The sequence below is a fragment of the Rousettus aegyptiacus genome, unplaced genomic scaffold, assembly GCF_014176215.1.
Source record: "Rousettus aegyptiacus isolate mRouAeg1 unplaced genomic scaffold, mRouAeg1.p scaffold_m13_p_5, whole genome shotgun sequence".
NCBI classification, from domain to species: domain Eukaryota; kingdom Metazoa; phylum Chordata; class Mammalia; order Chiroptera; family Pteropodidae; genus Rousettus; species Rousettus aegyptiacus.
The window spans coordinates 13,827,475-13,848,851 of record NW_023416308.1 but is presented as its reverse complement, the minus strand read 5'-3'; the positions used below and the strand labels follow the sequence as shown (position 1 = coordinate 13,848,851).

The following is a 21,377-nucleotide window of genomic DNA, read 5'->3' as shown; positions in this document are numbered from 1 at the left end:
TTTTCTTTTCTCTAGCTGACCTAATTGTAAGAATATAGCATATAAAACCTATAACATACAAAATATGTGTTAATAGACTGTTTATGTTATTGGTAAGGCTTCTGATCAACAATAGGCTATAGTTAAGTTTTGGAAGAGTCAAAATTTATATGGAGATTTTCAGCTGCGCAAAGGATTAGCACCCCTAACCCCTGTATTATTCAAGGGTCAACTATAGTTCCCTGAGAAAGAACACATTATGAGGTAAACTTTTTGGGTCCCTGCATATTTGAAAATATGTTCCTCCTACAACTTACTTTATAGTTTGGTTAGGTATAGAATTCTAGGTTAGAAATAATTTTCTTTTAGAAGTATAAACACCTTGGTCCATTGTCTCCTGGCTTTGGGTGTTGTTGACTAGTCTAAAGCTATTTTGATTTATGACCCCATTGTTTATGACCTGTTTGTTTTTCTCTGGAAGGTTGTAGGAGCTTCTCTTATTCTCTAATACTTTGAAATTTCACATTGATGGACCGCTGTCTGCATCTGTTTTAATCCATTATTCTAAGTACTCAGTGGGTTCTTTCAGTCTAGAAACCTGGGTCCTTCAGATCCAGGAAATTTTCGTATATTGTTTCATTAGTGATTTTCTCCCATCTTTTTTTCTCTCTTCTCTTATTGTTATCTTACTAAGAGGATATTGGAACCCTGGGCTAGATCCTTAATTTATTAAAATGTATTTCCTCCTGTTTTTCATCTCTTTGTCTTTTTTTCTCAATTTTTTTGGTAAATTTTATCTCATTTGTCATTCAGCTTTCTATTCAATCTTTCTTTTCTGCTCTCATATTTTGAATTTATTAGAGTTCTTTTGGTCTGACAGTCCCTATTTTATCACATCCTGTTTTTATTTTATAGTTGCAATATCTTCCCTTATCTCTGAGGATATTAAGTAGTGTTTTTTTCTCTCCGCATAGTTCCTACTTACTTCAATTGGTCATTTTTTTCATGACTGATTTTAAGAATTGGAGATTAAAAGGCAAATTGTAATCTCCGAGTTTGTGGGAGGGGTTCCTCCACTGAACTTCATGATAGGATGACCCTATTTAGGTATTTGTTACATAATCCCCCATGGGTCATTCTTTTCAGACTGGTCAGATACTCCAGAGAAGTTTCTTCTACTCTCCTGCCAAGAAGAGAACAGGGGTCTAGTATGCTGATATTTACTTAATTCCTCTGTTTTAGACACTGTACTTGCCTTTATCTGTTCCGGTTTCCCCAAAGCCAAAGACCCTCTGTTTAACTGTCTGGAGAGTGAGCTTTTAGCCTTCTGCTGGGATGAGAGGGGCATGTTCTAGCCTCCCACAGTGGAGGAGGGATGTAGGCTTCTAACTGCTTCTTAAACAGACTTTTGACCAATCCTCGTTTGTCACTCTTCCTGCTTTTCCATCTGCAGAGCTACTTGATGCCTCTGACTCCTGAGCTTTTGAGGGGTCTGTGGTAAGAGCGGGTGCTTCCCGGCCTCCTCCACTGCCAGGGCAACTCAATTTTCTCAGTCCTCTAAAATATCATGCATCCCTTGCTCTCTAGCCTCCTGTGTGTCGTTGCTGTTGTCTTTCAGGGCCTCGTCCTTGTGGATTTTTACCTTTGCTTCAAAATCCCTTTACTTTCATGTTGATGGGGTTTCAGGAAAAAGCAAGGGTGTGAGTCCAATCTACCATTTTCTTACATTTCTTGTTACATGTGTACTTCTACTCTTCTTTGTACAATACTTTAGTTTTTTCTGCCTCTTTCATTAGACGGTAAGCTCCATAAAGCTAGTGACTAGGTTCATTTATTTTTCCCATCTTAATCCCCACCCTTATTTTTTAATATTAAAAATAAATTTTTACTGTGATTAAATATACATAATATCTATCACTGTAACCATTGGTAAATGTACAGTTCAGTGACATTCAATACATTCAAAAACTATCACCACTATCAATCAATACCTCAGAATTTTTCATCATCTCCAATGAAAACTTTGTACTCATTAAATAATAACTCCCCCTCCTCTCCCACCTTCATAACCTCTATTCTACTTTCTCTCTCTATGAATTTGGCTACTCCAAGTACCTCATATAAGTGAAATTGTATAGTATTTGTCCTTCTGTGTCTGGCTTATTTCACTCAGCAGAATGTTTTCAAGGTCCATCCATGCTGTTGTATGTGGCAGAATTTCATTCCTCTTTATGGCTGCATAATATTTTACTAGATGAAATACCACATTTTTTAATCCATTCCCCTACACCCATTTTATTTTTAATGGCTTGAACAATTAATCCCTGGTGCACGACAGGCACGCAAAGGTATTTATTGGATAGCTTAAGCAACATCTTCCCTTTTTTGGACCTAGAAAGTTCCCACTCATTCCTCAAGGCCTAGCACATACACCTCCTCCTTTGAGAGGCCCTGGGGACTCCCCTACCCAGAACTAAGCACTCTGTAGTGTCATGCAGCCACACCAGGTTATAACTCAGCTCCTCCATGTCATCTGACAGCTCCCAAGGGCAAGGCCAGGGCAGGGTTTACAGCCTGGCACCAGGAGTGTTGATTCAATAAATGGGGAACCCTCTTTCCCTCTAATTTGAAATCGTAGTTGGGATTTTGCAGCCTCCCCCGACTTCCATTCCACATCTTTGTTTTGAAAGTCAGTTTACATTATGGTGGTTGTGCAAACAGAAAAAGAAGCTATTAAAATGGAAATAGAGAAATTTGGAGAGCTTAGCAACCTGAAATGAAATCAGAAAGGAAGTCTTTATTCTCATGGGGCATGTGAGTCTCTTCTAATGCTCTGAAAGCTGAGAATAAATGGTCATTAAGGATCTCTTTTCTTATTGTTGTTGTTATCAACAGCTTTTCTGTTGGCTTTCTTAAAACAGTTTATCCCTCTTCACTGAAGAGGAGCCTGGGGAGTCTTGAGCCTGGTGCCAAGGCCCCTGGGACTGTTGTTGGCAGAGCCTGGTGCCCATGTTGATGCCTCCATGGGCCACCACCACTGGTGGCCTCTTCATCTTAGTTCCAGGCTTCCTGGGACTGGAAAGGATTGGAAGGCTAATGTTTCTCTTCCTTCTCTGTGAAGCAAGGAGAGTCACACCTACTTGACAGGAGTATCGAGGACAGGCTGCCTATTCCTGGGCTTGGTGCTCTGCTGGGCACCTGGTACATGTTCGGGAAAGGCTGGCTACAGTTATGACCCCAGCCAGTTAAATCACTCGCCAGGCACATCACACAGCTTTCTGTAAACCTTCCCCACAGGTTATTCTGTTCAAGGCAACCAGAACAACAGCAAGCATCTGGAAACTTCCATTAGGCTAATCCCTCTGGAAGAAATGGACCTGGGTTATGAGGAGGAGGGAGATCTAAGGAATATACAGAACTGGTCCAAAGAATTCAATAACCTAAAAAGAAAAAGACAAACAGCTCAGTAGGAAATGGGCAAAGGGTGCTACTAACAAGATGGTCTAGAGAACAAACCTGGAAGGCAGCGACCTCATAGCAAGGCATGCCGCCTCACTGGTGATAAGGAAAATGCACGTTCGATCGGGGCGAGGTACCAGGTCATGCCATCAGACTAGCGGTGTTAAAGAGTGTGGCCGAGGCTATGGAGTGAAGGAACACAAATAGCCGAAGGTCCCAGATACCCACCCTCATAGCAGGCCCTTCCCTCTCCTGTACAGGAAACCGCCATTTGCACCTGGTATAGGTAGTGCTCTTTGAACTGTCACTACATAGATATGTACCTACCATTTGGTGGGGTGTCGGGGGGGGGGGCGGGGACAAAAATGAAATTTTCTATTTAATTCGCCCCCTGGCCAGAGGTCATAGGAATATAGTCATGCACCACAAAATGACATTGCTGTTAACAACAGACCACATATATACAACATTGGTCCCATAAGATTACAGTGGAGCTGAAAAATCCCTATCGCCTAGTGACATCACAGCCATCGTAACATCATAGCGCAACACATTACATGTTTGTGATGATGCTGGTGTAAACAGACCGACTGCACTGCCTCTACAGTACTTGATAACGATAATAAACAACTATGTGACTGGTCTATGTATTTTCTATATTATGCTTTTCAATCATTATTTTAGAATGTACTCTTATTATTTATTTAAAAAAAAGTTTGGTCTACGGCCATGCCACCCTAAACGTGCCCGATCTTGTCTGTCTCAGAAGCTAAGCAGGGTCAGGCCTGGTTAGTACTTGGATGGGAGACCACCTAGGAATGCCAGGTGCTAGTAGGCATTTAAAAAAAATTTTTTTGCTGTGAAACAGTATGCATTGTTAGGCCGGCAGTAGCCTCATACATCTCGTGTTTACCATGTCTCTTGCTTGCATCATTTTGTCTTTTGCTTGATATCATCTTGTATTGTTCTGTACAGAAACAACGCTGTACATGTTTGTAGCCCAGGTGTGATAGGCTGTACCGTATAGTCTAGGTGTGTCATTAACTATACCACCCAGGTTTCTGCAAGTGCTCTCTGATGTTCACACAATGACAAAATCGCCTAATGATGCTTTTCTCAACGTATTCCCGCCATTAAGTAGCTCAGGACAGTAATGCACTATCCTTAGGGGCTGCTCAACCTATCCAGTGGTTCCCAAACTTCCCGTGAGGTCATTAAGTGAGCAGATTTCCATGTCTCTGGAGGAGGAACATTCATATAGTGATGCTCCACAGTCCCAGGGCCATCCTCAGTGGCCTCTGATACTGCCCCTGAGGAGTCTTGACTATGCTCTTATCAATCTGCAGACTGGCCAGCAGCTCAGGATCTGCTGTTGGGAGCAGTTTGGGACTGTACCATTTGCAAATTAAAGTATGTATACAACATTTTTTCATTGTGGTAAACAGATGCAACATAACACTATTTTAGCTATTTTTAAGTGTACAGTTCTGTGGCATTAAGTATGTTCACATTGTTTTGCAACCACCACCACCATCTCCAGAATTTTTTCATTGTCCCAAACTAAAACTCTGTCCCATTTAAACAACAGCTCCCTATTCTCCCCTCCCCACAGCCCCTGACAACCAGTATTCTACTTTCTGTCTCTGGGAGTTTGCCTGTTCTAGGTACCTCATATAACTGAAGTCATGTAGTCATTTGTCCTTTAACGACTGTCTTATTTCACTTAGTTTAATGTCTTCAAGGTTCACCGATGTTATAGCATGTGTCAGAATTTTTAAGATTGAATAATATTCCATTGTGTATATACACCATGTTTTGTTTATCCATCTATCCAACAGTGGACACTCAGGTTACTTCCATCTTTCAGCTCTTATGAATAATGCTGCTGTGAACACAGGTGTGCAAATACCTGTTTAAGCCTGTGCTGTAATTGCTTTTAAGACTATAGGACAAACATTTGTCCTAGCCTCTTGTTTTGCTATGAAGCCTGAAAAGTTAGGGTCTGCCCACTGTCCACAGCCAGGGACGAGACTCGGAAACTAGCCCGAGGCACTAGGGTGAGACCCTCCACCACCAGGCCATGAGCATTGTTTATGATTCTGACCTTTTTCCTCTTCACAGCTATGCCCTTTGCTTTCTGTACAAGAGAGACGCTTCCTTGGACGGAATTTGCTGAGTCAGCAGAGGATGGGCCCACCACCAGGTTCTGTCAGAAGGTAGGACATTAACTGCTTCTCCGGCAGCAGCTGCCAGACATGTGCAGGTCCCAGAGCAAGGCCACAGCTGCTGGGTGTGGCCTCTCACCATGGAAAATGCATCTGCTTGGTGCTTGTTTTGCCAGATAAGGTTAGATAAGACTATTTGCTGCCCCTTTTTTTTTTTTTTTTTTTACTGTACTTTCACTTAAAATCATAAGAGTTTCAGAGCCAGAAGGGCCCTTAATGGCTTTTTCAGGGAGAGAACTGCAGCCAGGGAAGGGTGGCCTGGGGGTGACCCGATAGTAGGTTCTGCAGTGGCAAATGGCAGAGCTGGCACTTGGGGACCAGGGACAAAGTTGAGTTCTTGTCCAGACCTCTGCTCCCTCACTTGTCGTTTGCCTGAGTTATGTAAACTCAACATGGCCTATCTCATCAGCATAGAAATTGGTCTTCACTTTTCTTTGTTAAACCTGGTGATACATCTTGTATGATCTCATTTATACAAAATGTCCAGAATAGGAAAATACACAGAGGCAGAAAGCAGATTAGTGGTTGCCAGGGGCTAGACAATGAGAGGGAATGGAGAGCGATTACTAATGGGTATGAGGTTTCTATCTGGGATGATAAAAACATTCTAAAATTAGATCGTGGTGATGGTTGCACACTTCTGTGAATGCGTCGAAGACCGCTGAATGACTACTATAAAATAATATTGAATGTCAACTCTAACTGAAATATAAAAATAAAAAAATAAAAGTAATTTAATTTTTTAATTAATTTTTTAATAACAGATTTTAAAAAGACCACTGAATGGCAGGCACACTTTGAAAGAATGAATTTTATGCTTTGTGAATTATATCTTGATAAAACTGTTGTCAAAAAAAAACAAACAAACCCTAATGTTCAAAGAGGTTACAAATGGTAACTTATCTTTATTCTCAACCTCAAACAAAAGAACTCCTGTCATTTCTCCGTGTCCCGTTTCAGACTTTGTACATGTATTTAGGGGTTTTCTGAGCCGAACTATAGTCATGGTGGTTCTGTCAATACTGACTTGTGATTCCAAACGTCAGCGTTCTCAGGCAGTAGGGGAAAAAAAAATGTCTCATCCACCAGGTTGTTGATTCCGTGCTATGAAAGAAAAGAGGAAGGGGACTAGTCAGGAGGCAATTGCAGATGACATGCCTGAACTAGGGCTGGAGAAAGAGAAAAGGAAGAGTAGAAATAAGAATTGGTGCCAGGGGACACGTGTCTGCAGAGAGAGTGGCCAGAGGACTTACGGCCGCCCTAACGTGGCTTGTAGCATCACCTCCCACCCCTGAGCCGTCCCCTCTCTCCTGTCGTGAAGGCCAGAGGCAATGACAGGCTTGTTAGAGTTGAGGACAAGTGACCTGCTGGGGCTGCACATCCCAGTGATCACCTGGTTCCGATGCTCTTATTTGAGACAAAAGGAATTCAGTGTCAGAGGGCCTTTTTAAAAAAGATATAGACGAAAAGTAAAATGATTATTCTTTTTTTATTGTTTTAAAAAAAACACATAAAATTTACCATCTTAACCATGTTTAAGTATACGGTGAAATACTGTTAAGTACATTCACCATGTTGACATAAATCTCCGCAACCTTTTCATCTTGTAAATCTGAAGCTCTCTATACCCACTAAACAACTCCCTTTCACCCCCAGCTCCTGGTAACCAAAGTTTTACTTTCTGTTTCTACAAATTGGACTACTGTAGATACTTCACACAAGTGGACTCACACTGTCTTTGTTCTTTTGCGACTGGCTTATTTCACTTAGCAGAATGTCCTCAAGGTTATCCATGTTAAGGATGGCATCCGTGTGACACAATGTCTTCCCTTTTTAAGATAGTTTAATAGTCCCTTGTATGGATATACCACATCTGTTTATCCAGTCACCCATTGAAAGACACTTGGGTTACTTCCATCTTTCGGCTACTGTGAATAATGCTGCTGTGAACACTGGGTGTGCAAAATATCTCTTTGAGACCCTACTTTCAATTCTTTTGCATTGTACCCAGAAGTGGAGCTGTTGGATCATACGGTAATTCTATTTGTAATTTTTGAGGAACCGCCATACTGTTTCCACGGGGGCCGCACCATCTTACATTCCCACCAGCAGTGCACAGGACAATGGTTATCCTTATTTTGCTGAGCTTGGGCCTCAGGACACTGACATGTAGTCTTCCAAACAACGAGTGATGGCTCTGAACCAAGGCTAGTTATTTAGAAGAACCACTGGCTTCTTCAATAAAATATCTATGGCAGTTCATTTGAAAGTAGGACTCTGCTATATTTATCATTTTTCCAGCTGGCAAAGAAGCATGACATGGTGGTGGTGTCCCCCATCCTGGAACGAGACGGAGGGCACGGGGACGTTTTGTGGAACACAGCTGTGGTGATCTCCAATTCTGGAGCCGTCCTGGGCAAGACCAGGAAAAACCACATCCCCAGAGTGGGCGATTTCAATGAGGTGAGCTGCCCCTCAGATCACCAACCTGGCTCACTCGCTTTTCTGCGCCTAGATCTCACTGGGCCTTTCTGTCAGGGAAGTTCTGTGTTGGTCATGTCATATCATGTGACACTGGAACATAGTGTGTCTGCAGCACCCAAGGGCCTCCTCGCATTGCCCCGCAGACAGGATTCAGGGGGGACTCCCAGGAGAGTCCCAAACACTTATAGCACAGAAGGGTTTTTTTTTTTTTTTTAAATATTACCTAATTTGGCTTCCTGAAATTCTTCTTTTAAGTAAGTAGTATATAAATTAAACCAAAAAATTGTGCACAAGCATGAAATAATTCTTACAGTCCCTTTCAGGCTCTGAGCTCCCCACCTGTCACAGCCTAGTCCTTGTTTGGAGAGTGGGAGTCCTTGTCCATGGCTCATGTGGGAACTGAGTCAGCCATGTCCGCATGTTGGGTGACAGTTGGTGAATGTGTGCATCTGTGCACCTGTGTATCAGGCAGGGCTTCATCCGTGAGATCAGGGTATAAGTCGGGGAACTGTTTTGTTTGGTTAATGCCAGTTCGTGGGTGGATAGGATAGAGGAGGTGGAAATTCGAAGGAGGAAAATGAACTCTACCTAATACCTAAGATATGAAATCTGAACTTGATCTGTAATAAACAGTTGTTCAGGATGTGATGTTTCCAGTATTTCTTTGCTTTCCCTGATGTGTGGGAGTCCCAGCCACTCTCAGGCTGGTCAGGTGGATGAGAAAGGATCTGCAAAGCTAGCCGAGGCTCCCTGGGGAGAAAGGAGAACCCAGTGTTTCTCAGTAACAGCTGGACATGGGGGCAGGAGGACATGTCCCTTGGCTGTTTACCCTGAGATTAATCTTTAGCTCCCTGCAGACAGTGCAGGGCTTGTCTCGACGCCCCAGGATCTGCTCCGGTGTCTAGCTCATGGGCACTTCCTGGTTGCTGCCCGACCCTGGCAAATTTTGAAATCAATGGGAGGATGAGAAATGCCCCAGGAGCAGATCTGTTTGGGACCCCAACCTGCCCTCCACCCTAACCCTAACCCCAGTGCCATCCATGAAAATGTCCCAGGACCAGCACCCCGAGGGGACAGGTGGAGAGGGAGGGATGGCAGGACTGCATCCCGCCTGTCAGCCCTGCAGGGACGTCCTTAGCCCCGGGCCGAATGCCCAAGGACTTTGTGGAGAAGAGCACTGTCAGGGCGTGTGTTCTAGTCTCAGGTGGGAGCGAGTGAGCCGGGCAAGTCACGTGTCCACTCGGGCTCCATTGCCCTCCCCCTAGCAGGCAAGGGTTCCTCTGGATGAGCTTCCAGTCTCTTCAACTCTGACCTTCTTTATAGGAACATGTGATTGGTGAGGACATTGACCAGTTCATGTTAACACTGACCAAACCTCAGCCTTTAGCTGTACCATGACTGAAACCTAATCAAAGTTTATCCTTGGAAATACTGTGGGAAGTTGCTTTGGGGTTTTTTTTTTTGATATGTCACATAAGAAACTGTGGGTAAACACTTAACCCATGGTGATTTCCCCTTGAGGTGGCTTGTAGTTATTGTGTCTGGGGGGGTTTTTTGTGTGTGTTTTTGTTTTTGAAGCATATTGAAATTTTGAAACTTAAGGTAGAGTCACACCCAAGAGTGTCACTTTTGGAGTCCTGGTGATATTTTATTTTTTTCTGCCAAGTCTAAGGAAAGGGAAACCTTACAGCTCAGAAGCTTCAACGCACGGCCCTTTGTTTTCCAGTCAACTTACTACATGGAGGGAAACCTCGGCCACCCCGTGTTCCAGACGCAGTTCGGGAGGATCGCAGTGAACATTTGCTATGGGCGGCACCACCCCCTCAACTGGCTCATGTACAGCATCAACGGGGCTGAGATTATCTTCAACCCCTCGGCCACCATTGGAGCACTCAGGTCCCTCAGCAGGCGGGATTTGGGAGGGTTCTCGGAGGTGGGTTAGGTAACAGGTAGGCATGACCACCAACACAGCTAACAAATCCGAGCCCTGGGATTGCGTGTTACATACTTAACCAACTTTTCCATGAAAAAAAAAATTATATATATATATATATATATATATATATCAATTACAATCCCTCCTAAAGAGCTTCTCTGCTGTGAAACACTACCCTTTGCTATGACTCTAAACCCTGAGATGATAATGATCCCCACCATTTGCCCCCAGGGTTGTCAGAATTCAAAAAAGCTCCTCTTTTAAAGTGACCAGAGTCGTGGGTGTCTGGCCAGCCTTAGCTCCCCTCCCCATCACAGCTGCTGTGCTCCTGCGGGGGCCGAGGTGGGGGGAGCCGCTGTGGATTTCTAAACCTCCTGTCTGCAGCATCCAGTGCATGGAGGGTGGGCTTCTGGATGTGAGGAGCAAATAAGGGAGTCGGAGCTGAGAGGGTCCTTGACAGACCAGCCAAGTGGCTCTGAAACTTGTTTTTAAGCAGCAAAGTGTTTTCTTCTTAAAACACCTAACACATGTTCAGGTGTCACCCTAACCCTGAAACAGATTAGACTGTTCTGATCAAGGCAATGGGGCTGGCCCTGCCCACTCCGGAGCTCCTGGCAGGACCCCTGGGGCCCCTCACTTAATAGCGACAGCCGAGCTAAAATGGCCCAGCATGAGGACACTTCTACTTCTTCTCTCTTCCCCAACAGCTGAGCATTTGGGTGGTTTGTAGTTTTGCATCGTTAACAAGTACCAAAGCTCTAGGAATTTTGCGTGTAAATATCTTCTTCCTCCCCAGCTCACTTCCTTCCAAGTGGGGTGCCTGGATCAGGAGGGGCTGGCTTGCACTCTCTGTTGTCCTACTTGCCAGTACCCCAGCGGGGTGGGGGTTGGCAGGGTATCCCTGGTTCCTTTGCCGGGGGCAGCCGGAGGAGTTCTGGTAGTCAGCTTTGAGTTCCCTGGCAGCCCACAACTGTCACACTTGACCTCGTTGTCGACGAAATTTAAGTCGAATTTCTTCTAAATATCAGAATGTGGTATTTCCTTTACCTATTCTACTAAAAAAGGTGCCCCCGTCTCTCCAGAGTGACATCCCCTCAAGCCTTCTGATTTGCACAGCAGGTTTCTTCTGGGGGCAGAACCCAAACCCTGCCTGCTACCTCAGGGTCATGGCCCTGTCCGCGCATGTAAAGGTCATGTCCGTGTCCAGGAGGGGCGCTATTCAGCGGAAGGGGGAATCACAGTTGTAGCTCTCCCCTCAGAGAATCTCCCTGCCGCCTCATGGCAACTTGCTCACTATGACAGTTGTGACATAAGGTGGTTACTGGTCCTCTAGTCACCTGGCTTTGGCAGAACCTCTAGGCCACCCGCTAGGGCAGCCCCCTCCTGCTAGCCATGTGTAAGGCATTTGGCAAGCTCCATCTCCCCGCAGGGCCCTGAAAGAACCTGAAGCCAACACGCTGGGCATCTGGACTGGCTCCTGGGCCAGGGCAGGCAAAGCCGTGGCCTCAGACTCCAATGGCCACCTCCCTGACCCCGCTTCCTGTTATTAGCCTTAATTTGCAAGCAGAAGCACCCAGCGTAATAAGTACATAACTGCTTATGTCCTTAGCTGCCTATTCGGCTTATAAAAATTATTGATTTTCCTTCCTCAGGCCTTTTAAGGGTGTAGTGAGGCTGGCAGTTAAAACGCTAACAGGGCTTTTGGAAAGCAGTATGTTTCACGAGCCATTAAAATGTTCAGACCCTTCGATGTGAGATAATTATACCCCTTTGAACTTTACCCGAGGAAGTACCCAAAAGAGGAGAAAAACGTTGTACACTTGAAGAAGTTTCTGGAAGTTCTGCTTATAATAAGAAAAAGCTAGGAGGGAGAAAAATGTCGGGGTTAGGTAAGTTTCAGCCCATTTCTTCTATGGGTTATTATACAGCCACTAAAAAGAGTCCTTGTGAAGATGATGCAGCATCGTGACAAAAGCCCATGAGTAAAAGTGATATTTCCAGGCTGTGGTCAGAACTCTGTAAACTTTTTTTTTTTTTTTTTTTTTTGCCAAGATGGTCATGGAGTGTGGAAACATTACAAAAGATCATTTATTAGGATGGTGGGATTCTGGATGATTTTCTTAAAATGATAAATGATTATTTGCGGAACCGATTATGAGTGTTTTTAAGCACGATGCTGGGCAAATCCCCGCCAGCTTCACACAAGCTGCCAGCTTCCAGAATCATCCATCCCGATGTCCGGCATCTCCCCCCGCCCCACTCGCTGCGGTTTGGCAGGGCGTCCTCACTCGTTTTGGCGTCGCACAGTCCTAAGCACACAATAGAGTTGAAGTGCTGTTCAGTAAAAGCCCCTCGTCCTGACAATCCCATGCGGCCCGTGTGGTCGAAGACTCCTGCCATGCATGTGCGTCAGTCGGAAAGCCGCCGTCCCATTCCCTCGCTGCGTCTCGTCTCCCCACTCCGATTATTTTTAGGGGCTCGTGGAGCCACACTGGGAATGTGGCAGATGTCCGCACACCCCCACTGGGCTCCCCGTGATTCCAGCACCGCGCTGGGCTCTCACGAACCTCCGGCTCCCTTTCCCTCGCTTGTTTTGAGAGCCTAAGTTTTATTGCCAGCTGTAGCTTTGAGTCCTACGCAGTGCACCCTCCCTGGAGGATTGCAAGAAAGATGTTTTATGGCACTCGCCCTGCAACTGTCTGTTTAATTCTTGAAAATGTCATTTATGGGTGTGTTTCTGTAAAACTCCTTTCTTAAAAGTTTTGTCAGCTCAGCTTAGCAGCTGGTAGAAAAAAAGCAGCTAAATGAGTCCCCTCAATCAAGCCTGTGATTTTTTTTTTTTTACCCAGACACGTGAATCCTCCTGAGAATTGGGCTTGTGACAAGCATCCACCCCCTCCACCTACTCCCTGATTTAAAACCAGGTGCATGCTGACAGGAAGGAAGATTCCAGGGCACTTTGCTCCCAATCACTCAGTGTTTCTAAGTGGGCATTATGTCTGTAAATCCAGAATCTTAATGATGCTGTTCCTCAGACAAGAGATAATCAGTGACCAGAAGGCCCACTGAATTCCATGGCATATTTTAGCTGGCAGGCTGGAGAAGGACAGGGTCTCTGATTGGGGCCAAGTCTCCTGCCACGTCCTCCCCTGTGTAGACGCTGGACCGAGGAAAGCCCACAGCTTAGCTGTGCCTGGGGGATGCCTCTTTTCCTATAGTACTAAGAGAAGCAGAGCCCTTACTTAGAGATGCGGGGTTCAGAAGAGGAAACCCAAGAAGGCACTGGGAAAGGGAGACTGGCTCAGGGGAGGTAACCCTTGCTACAGAATCTACCCCTGCCCCCCACCGTCACCACCATTAGCTAAATTCCTCTGGGTTTACCCTGTTGGCTTGGCCTGAAATCTCCCCCTGTGGAGATTGCTTTATAAGGCATCACAGCAGGGTAGGGTTGGGGCAGGCAGTTAGAGCCTTCATAGGGCAGTGCAGAGCCTCCAGGCCCTCGGCTTCCCTCTGACATTTTCCAGGTAAGACTGCCCAGCCTGAAAGGCAGGTTCCTCACTGACCTTTGAGGAGGGAAGGAATGAGAAGTAGCAGTTCTGGAGTTCCTGCCACACAGGCCCCTCTAGAAGCTTCACCTGCACAGTTGTTAAGTCTTCACAATCTCCCTTTGAGAAAGTTTTAGAAAAGGAAACCAAGGTTCAGGGTGAAGATTTGATCCAGGGCTGCTTCTGCCTGTAGAAGGCTCCATGGGCTTGAGCATGGGACAAGCTGAGAAAAAGCTGGCCTGCTTCTAGGTTCAGGGTTACCTATGGGCATAAAAAGTCTCCCTGGCCATCCCCACTGAAGGCCTGGAAGGGCTGGCCCCTGCAGCTCGGGGCTAAGCATCCATAAAGTCTGGCTGGGAAGTTCGAAACCTAGTACCTTTCATTCTTCTCTCACAGTGAGTCCATGTGGCCAATTGAGGCCCGGAATGCAGCCATAGCCAATCACTGCTTCACCTGCGCCATCAATCGCGTGGGCAAGGTAAGTCCGCGGGGTCTGGCCAGGCCCCTCAACTTGGTCAACCAGGTGTGCTGGCCAGGGCACAGAGTGATAAGCTGCTGTGAAACCTGCCTGCCAGAGGGGGCCTAGCGTCTTCAGGTCAGTGACAGCCACAGGCAAAGAAGGTGCTGTCCCCTGTCTGCTGGCAGGTGGAGCTGGGGACATGCCGGGCCTCCCTTCTCCCCGTTTCCTCTCTTCGTGCATGCCATAAATCCTAAGATCCTGGAAGGGAGGAAACTGGCTTAGTCCTTACTTTTAAAGATAGCACTATGTCCCTTCTCTATTTTTGTCTTTTGTTTTTAGCTGAAACTGTTTGGAAAGGCCCTTACCCTGTCACCACGAAGTATCTGGTTTCCTATTTCCCCCCGTTAACCCCATGCACTGAATGATTCTGACTACTGAACATGATGCATTTAATACATAACATTCTTCCTCATTCTTACTTAGTAGATTTCAAACTCTAATCAGAGCATCTGATTCATCTGAGATAACCAAGTTTTCTATACTAAATTGGTCTAATATCTAGCAACATAAAGGAACTTGACATTTTAATTATCTTGTGTAACCCCATCATAGCTTGGCACGCAGTTTCCATTAAGCTTTGGGGGAAATACTGAAAACGGTGTGTGGATACCCCCTTACTGCCCTCACAGACCCCAGGCTAGGGCTTTGTTACAACCGCCTTCATAGCCCTAAGCTCCCCAAAAGCAAAAGCAAAAACAAAAACAAAAACAAAAAATCCAGGTCTTTACCTTGCTTGTCAAATTCCTGGCAGGCCGCCTGGCCTGCATTTTTTGCCCAGTGCTGGGGATTCATTAGGGACATTTAATAAGGACTTGTTGATTGCCCAGTGAGGACAGGCCATTCTGTCTCACTTTATATGTTTACAAACTCCACCTCAGCCTGACTTTGTGATGAATGTAGAGGTAGTGCCACCTATAGGTGCATCTCACCTTGGTTTTATTTCACAGGAGCACTTCCCGAATGAGTTTACCTCCGGAGATGGGAAGAAAGGTATGTTCAATGAATTTCCTTGGTGTTGGTGGCTGCAGTTAAGGAGTAGGCCTCACTGTCCCCTTCCCCATCTGCCTTCTCGGGGCGGGGTCTGCCCCAGTGATCACGTCTGCACATCTGGTAGAGAAATTGACTCCTCTCGGCTCTCTTGCCCACAGCGTGGGAGCCTGACTTTGCCCAGGATATGGATAGGCGGTCCTGAGCTTGTGACCACCTCAGTCCCTGGTCAGAGATCAAATGGGGTTGGACTCCATCCTTCCTCGGGACTGGCGTGAAGATGGATGAAGAGGATGTGGGGGAGGAGCCCTTTGTGAGCTCCCTGGGTGCTTCATCCACCCCAAAGACCTCACCGACTCCTTTCTTTTGTCCTCGTTCATTCCCCCCTCAGCTGTACAAATGCCCCAGGTCACTGGCATGGATTGCGTTGGGATCATAGAAGCCATAACTTATTTTGATCCGAGGGCAGGTGTCACCTCACCTCTGCTGGTCCTACCTCTCTGGCCAGAAATACGGGAGGGAGGGACTTCCTTCTCACCAAGGAGGGGTCTGAGCTAGCTCAGGGTGTCCCCTGGGTCTGTTTCCCAGAAAAGCACTCCCCGAAAGGGTCGCATATCCCCCCCCCATTCTAGACCCCAGACTTACCGAGTTCCCAATTCCTGTTAGCTCCCTGCAGATGGAGTTGTGGAAGAGGCAGGAAAATGAGGTTCACTGGATGCCTGCTACATCTGGGCCTCCGCCAGGCTGTGCACTGTGCCCGCCTGCTCCTTACATGCCTGCAGGGTTGCCACTTTACTGGTCAGACCAAGGCGTGGAACAAGGGTACAGGCAACATAACTGGCAAGGCGAGGGAAGGCAGAGCCTCTGGCTTGCTACGTGGGGTCACCATAGGAAGCAGGTCACACAGGAAGCCCTCCCTGCAGAGCCATATGACTCCCCTGGGCTGTATGTGGCTGATGTTGGGAACAAAGGACCAAACATCTCTACAAGAGTGACCTTTAGAAATGCTCCCAGAGGCAGAGGTGAGGGCTGTGAGGGTGACTTTTGTAGCAACTGTCTGGGCCGTCGGGCCTGAGGACGGAAGTGGGTCCTTGGGGCTTTAGCACTTGGCGGATGCTGGGTGGGCGGCATGGATTTTTTGGTCCTGGGTGTCCCTGGATGTGCCCGCCCCTCCGCAGAGTCCACTGTGTGCCTGTAAAGCTCACGGTGTTTCCTTTTACTCTTTCAAAGCTCACCACGACTTCGGCTACTTCTATGGCTCGAGCTACGTGGCAGCACCTGACAGCAGCCGCACTCCTGGGCTCTCCCGAAACCGAGAGGGACTGCTGGTTGCCGAGCTCAACCTCAACCTCTGTCGGCAAGTGAATGACATCTGGAACTTCAAAGTAGGTCCCCGAGTCCCCTCTTGTTGCCCTTCTCCTCTGTTTTGGCCCCCATCCTGCTCTCAGGGCTTACCCTCTGGGACAGCCCATGCGAGGCTCTGAGCTGAGCAGAGGGCTGGGTCTCTGCCTCCTTGTAGGCTCCACCAACCTGCCCAGCCAAGGCTGGTGCACAGGGGAGGAACCATTGGGTGAAATGACTCTCAGACAGCAGGCCTCAATAAATTCTGCTCTCATCTGATTTAGATTCTAGGCGCCTTCAAACAAATTAATCTCAATTTCATTTGTCCGGAGAATAGAGTAGATTGGCTTCTCTAATCCTTTTTTCCTTTCCAGGCATTTGCACTTATCACAAGATAAATGTGTGTGTCTGGCTCTGCCTGTGGCCAGACTCCATGGTCTAGGCCTGGACAATAGAGGGAAATGGGTCATGTAGAGAAATGGAATCTAGGCCTGGCTCTGTCACCTCCATCCTCAGTCATCTTAAGCAAAGACCTTCTGGCCCTTAGTGCTTCCATTTATAAAACAAGAGGCTTAACTTGAAAGGTCTCAAGCAGTTTTTGAGACCTAATGCCTGTGACACCAGGAATTGTGAGAGGGGTGTAGGTGCCTGCCCTCCTGGAATGGGGCAGTGGCAGCCATGGCCCGGGATCCTATAGAATATGACATCTCGTCATGGATGCATATGGAATTTGCTGTATTAATGTCAAACAGTCTTTCCACCAAATCAGCACCTGTTTATAAGCAAACTGTACATGCAAATGAATGTCACATTTTCATGACTGAACGACTTTGCCCAGCGTGTTCGGGGGGAACCATGGCTTTGGATCCAGCCAGACAGGGGCTTTAGGCTCAGGCCCCTATTTACCTGATCCTCAGTCCCCGAGCACTCTCCCTGAGGCTCAGATCCTCTCAGACAAACAAGGCATCGCCCATGGGAAAGTCTCCTGGCCTGTCTCTTCTCTTCCTGGGGAGTTCAGATCAATGCAGGAATCCACGCGAATTAGAAGTCGGAACCAATAAACGAAGTGTTTTCGCCTTAGTAGCTTTTTGGAAGCAGAAGCCTTCCGAAGCTGTGGTGATGGGCACGAGCTCCTGTCAAGGCTTTGGGAAGGAGAGAGGGAGGGGATGCTGGGGTGTAAGCACCCTGGGTGGGCTTTCCAGTCCTGCCCCGACCCGCTCCAGCCTCTGTCTGTGATGATGAAGTGACATATGGAGTGGACAGACCTCCAGACCTGCAGCCAGGAGACCATGGTGCAGATCATATACGACTCCACCCCTGACTAGTGACCTGGAGCAGGTCACTCCCCTCTCTGGGCTGTGGGCTGGCTGCTTTTCTGGGTTCAGCAGGACTGCTGAAGAGGCTTCCTCCTGCCTCAGGGCAGACCTCACCTTCTGGAAGAACAGATCACAAAGGTTTCCAGCAGGAGGGGCCGGGGTGTGTGAGTCATCTCGGCACCCACGACCTTTACCACCACGGCGGCCCCCAAATTAGTGCTGAGAGGTCACACAGGGTTGTTTCTGTGTATTAATCTGAAGTTGTCCAGGCTTCCTGACTCATTTCTGTCCTATGACTGCCCTCTAGTGGCAAGTGGAGATGGCAAGTAAATGAGGAATGTTTATAAATGGGGAACCTCTAAAGCAGGAGTCCTCAAACCCCGAGCGGTGGACAGGTACGGTGGACAGGTACTGGTCAGTCGCCGGTTAGGAACTGGGCCACACAGCAGGAGGTGACAGGGATGGGGCAAGTGAGCAAAGCTTCGTCTGTATTCGCAGCTGCTTCCCAGCACTGATATCACCACTTCAGCTCCACCCCAGGTCACATCAGGCATTAAATTTTCATAGGGGCACCAGTCTCTGGTGCCAAAAAGATTGGGGACAGTCAACCTAACTCTCCTCTAAAGCACCTCCGTTCTGCTTTCAGATGACAGGCAGATATGAGATGTACGCACAGGAGCTTGCTGAAGCTGTCAAACCCAACTACAGCCCCAATATCATCAAAGAGTAGCTGACCTTCAGCCCCTGCCCACCACGGAGGGCACCTCTGCCCCCAGCAGATCAGCAGGTGTAACAGGCTTTACAAGTCTAAGTTCTCCCTGAGGATGATGCCCTGATAACATCGCTGTCCAGCTTGATTTTTAAATATCCAGATGATGAGGGTAGAGGGTCTGTTCTGGGGTGACGTTTTGGGACTAGATAGAGGTGACGGTTACATAAATTGTGAATGTACTAAATGCCACTGAATCGTGTACTTTAAAATGGTTAATTTTATGTTATGTGAATTTTCCTCCATTAAAAAAAAAATCCTAGACACGGATTGTGCAGGTTGAAGTTAAACTTGAAGTCGGCAACTTGAGGGTAAGCATGGGAGTGTGCGCACTAGCAGGAAAGGGCGGGGCTGATGCAGTCACTGGATGGCCATGCTCAGGAGTGACAGTCATCAGACGTGTCAACTCGGCTACACGGCTACACGGCAGTCTCCATTTATCCCACCAGACATTAATCTGGGTATTGCTGGGAAGCTATTTTGTAGATGTGATTAAAGTCCATAATCAGTTAACTAAGCAAGTGAGGTTATCCTAGATAATCCCAGGAGGCCCGATTCAATCAGCCAAAGGGCCCTATGAGCCAAGCTGAGGCTTTCCCGATGAAGAGGAAATTCTGCCTGTGGACAGCAGCAGCCTTAGCCCATGCCCTTTCTGGTGGCCTGCCCTACAGATTTCAGATGTCTAATCATGTAAGTAAATTCCTTACAATAAATCTCTTCATATCCTACTGTTTCTGCTTCCCTTTCTGATCCAGATTCTGGAATCAGAAGTGGTTCTAAAGGAACAGAATCTTAAGGATGAGTTTTCTGCATTGGTTTTAGGTTTTCTGGGATCCTTCTCTAATTCGATTGGATTTAAAAGCACTAATGACTCTATTTTCAGTGGTAAAGAAGGCGAAGGTAGTCTATGGTATGATGTGAAAATAGAGATTTACATATAGGGCAGGCCATCAGCCTGTGCCTGAGAATTCCAGCCTGCCCTTCCTTCATTGTAGCCTACCCTGCCTATGGATTTGGGGCTTGACTAACCAGTCCGCATCATCATGTAAGAAAATTCTTTGCACTGAATCTCTTTATACATACACACACACACACACACACACACACACACACACACACACACACCTCCCCCCAGTGTATGGCATCTGTGGCCCATGGGCCCCTATATTCTCTTGGGTGAAGGCTTCTAACCTCTCTGAGCCTCAGTTTTCTTACCTCTACGATGCAAGGTGGCCGGGTTTAAAGCTCTCCAGGAGCTTTCCAGTTGTATAGGCAACATGTTCTTGCCAGCCCATGGCTTATTGTTACAATTTGGGGTGGGAGAAAAGGGTGACCAAACTACAGTGTGCCCAACAGGAAAAAAAGGCAAAGGCATTCTCCAGGATAGATGTTATGTTAAGCCACAAAACGAGTCTTAATAAACTTGAAAAGATTGAAATCGTACAAAATATTTTTTTCTTTATTTATTGTTACTTATGCCTATAGCACCTGGCCTTCCTAGGTGGTCTCTCATCCAAGTATTAACCAGGTCTGGCCCTGCTGAGCTTCAGAGATGAGACATTGGGCTTTTTCAGGCTGGCATGGCCATAGACCATGGACTGTGTGTGGCTCCACTGGGGTGTGATCCCAGAACGTTTTACATGTAAAGCAAACATGCTAACCTCTACACTATGGAACCATGTCCCAAAATACCTTTTTTGATCACATTGGAATGAAACTAGAAATTAGTAGCAGAAAGAAAATTCAAAAATATGTGAAAATTAAACCATACATTCTTAAACAACCAATGATTAAAAAAAAATCACAAAGGAAATTAGAAAGTATCTTGAGACAAATTAAAACAAAACCAAAACATACCAAACTTTATAGGATACAGCCAAAGCAGGTACTTGGCTTTTCCTGCTCCATTGTGAGACTTGCCCAAACTTCAGAAACCGTCTTCTCCGCAGGGGACCAGATAGGATAACTTGAGAACTCATATCCAGCAGAGCCATAGAAGTTTGAGTCTTTGCCATCCCATATGGCATTCGATCTGCCAAGAGCCTTGACCTCGTTTTTCCTTAAAGCAGCTGAGGTTGGGGTAGAGAGTGAGTGAGGGAGCAGGGATTTGGAAGTACAAGGTGGCCCTGTGCCAATAAATCAAATGTACATTCGGCAGCAGTTCCTGTTTTCAGCCCAGCTGCAGCCTCATGTCAGGTGGCAAGGCCACCATACTGACACCGTTTTCTTCAGTTTTGGGGATCTAAATTCAGAGGGGAGTCCCTTCTCCTTGGGCGGGCAGAAGGCTCACGCTGAAGTACAGAGGGCCAGGCTCACTGCCTGTGTTCATATGCTGTTGACTACATGTGGAGAATACCTGCTGGCCACCTTCCTGACCGATGTCTACAGGAGAGCTCCCCACTTCGGAGTCTAAGGCCTCGGTCAGAACTCCTACTAATATATCTCCACCATGTGTGTGTGGGGGGGGGGAGGAGGGGCAGAGCAGAACAGCAGTCAGTCAGGATGAGAGCACAGGCCAGAGATCAGGACCTTACCCAAGAAGCTGGCTCCGCCTCCATCACCTCCCTGTGGGACCTGGGCAAGTTTGAAGATGCCAGAAAATTCAGGATTTCCAAACACTTTTTCAGTAGAATTCCTATCAAATGAAATACTAGAAGGACCCAATAGCTAGCAGATAAGGGGAGCTGCTGGTTGGGGTGGAGGGTGCAAGGAGAGCTGGAGTCCCCTCTATTCCCTCCTGTGGGCCCCATGGCCGACCATACTTGACATCGCCTACCCCAGTCCTCCTCCTGCCCAAGACTGTATGTCCTCCACGT

At 46.8% G+C, this 21,377-nt stretch overlaps 1 protein-coding gene across 1 annotated transcript in view; it reads left to right on the top strand.

Annotated features, from left to right (window-relative positions):
- Positions 1 to 20,004, top strand: part of UPB1 (beta-ureidopropionase 1) — a 31,224-nt gene extending 11,220 nt beyond the window's left edge. Inside the window, exons 4-10 of the mRNA XM_016126136.2 lie at positions 5,560 to 5,654; positions 7,965 to 8,126; positions 9,874 to 10,043; positions 14,025 to 14,106; positions 15,096 to 15,138; positions 16,366 to 16,520; positions 18,439 to 20,004. Of these exons, the coding sequence (XP_015981622.1) occupies positions 5,560 to 5,654; positions 7,965 to 8,126; positions 9,874 to 10,043; positions 14,025 to 14,106; positions 15,096 to 15,138; positions 16,366 to 16,520; positions 18,439 to 18,522 (791 nt within the window). The 3' untranslated portion in view covers positions 18,523 to 20,004. The remainder of the gene's footprint in view (positions 1 to 5,559; positions 5,655 to 7,964; positions 8,127 to 9,873; positions 10,044 to 14,024; positions 14,107 to 15,095; positions 15,139 to 16,365; positions 16,521 to 18,438) is intronic.
- Positions 20,005 to 21,377: the final 1,373 nt, after the last annotated feature.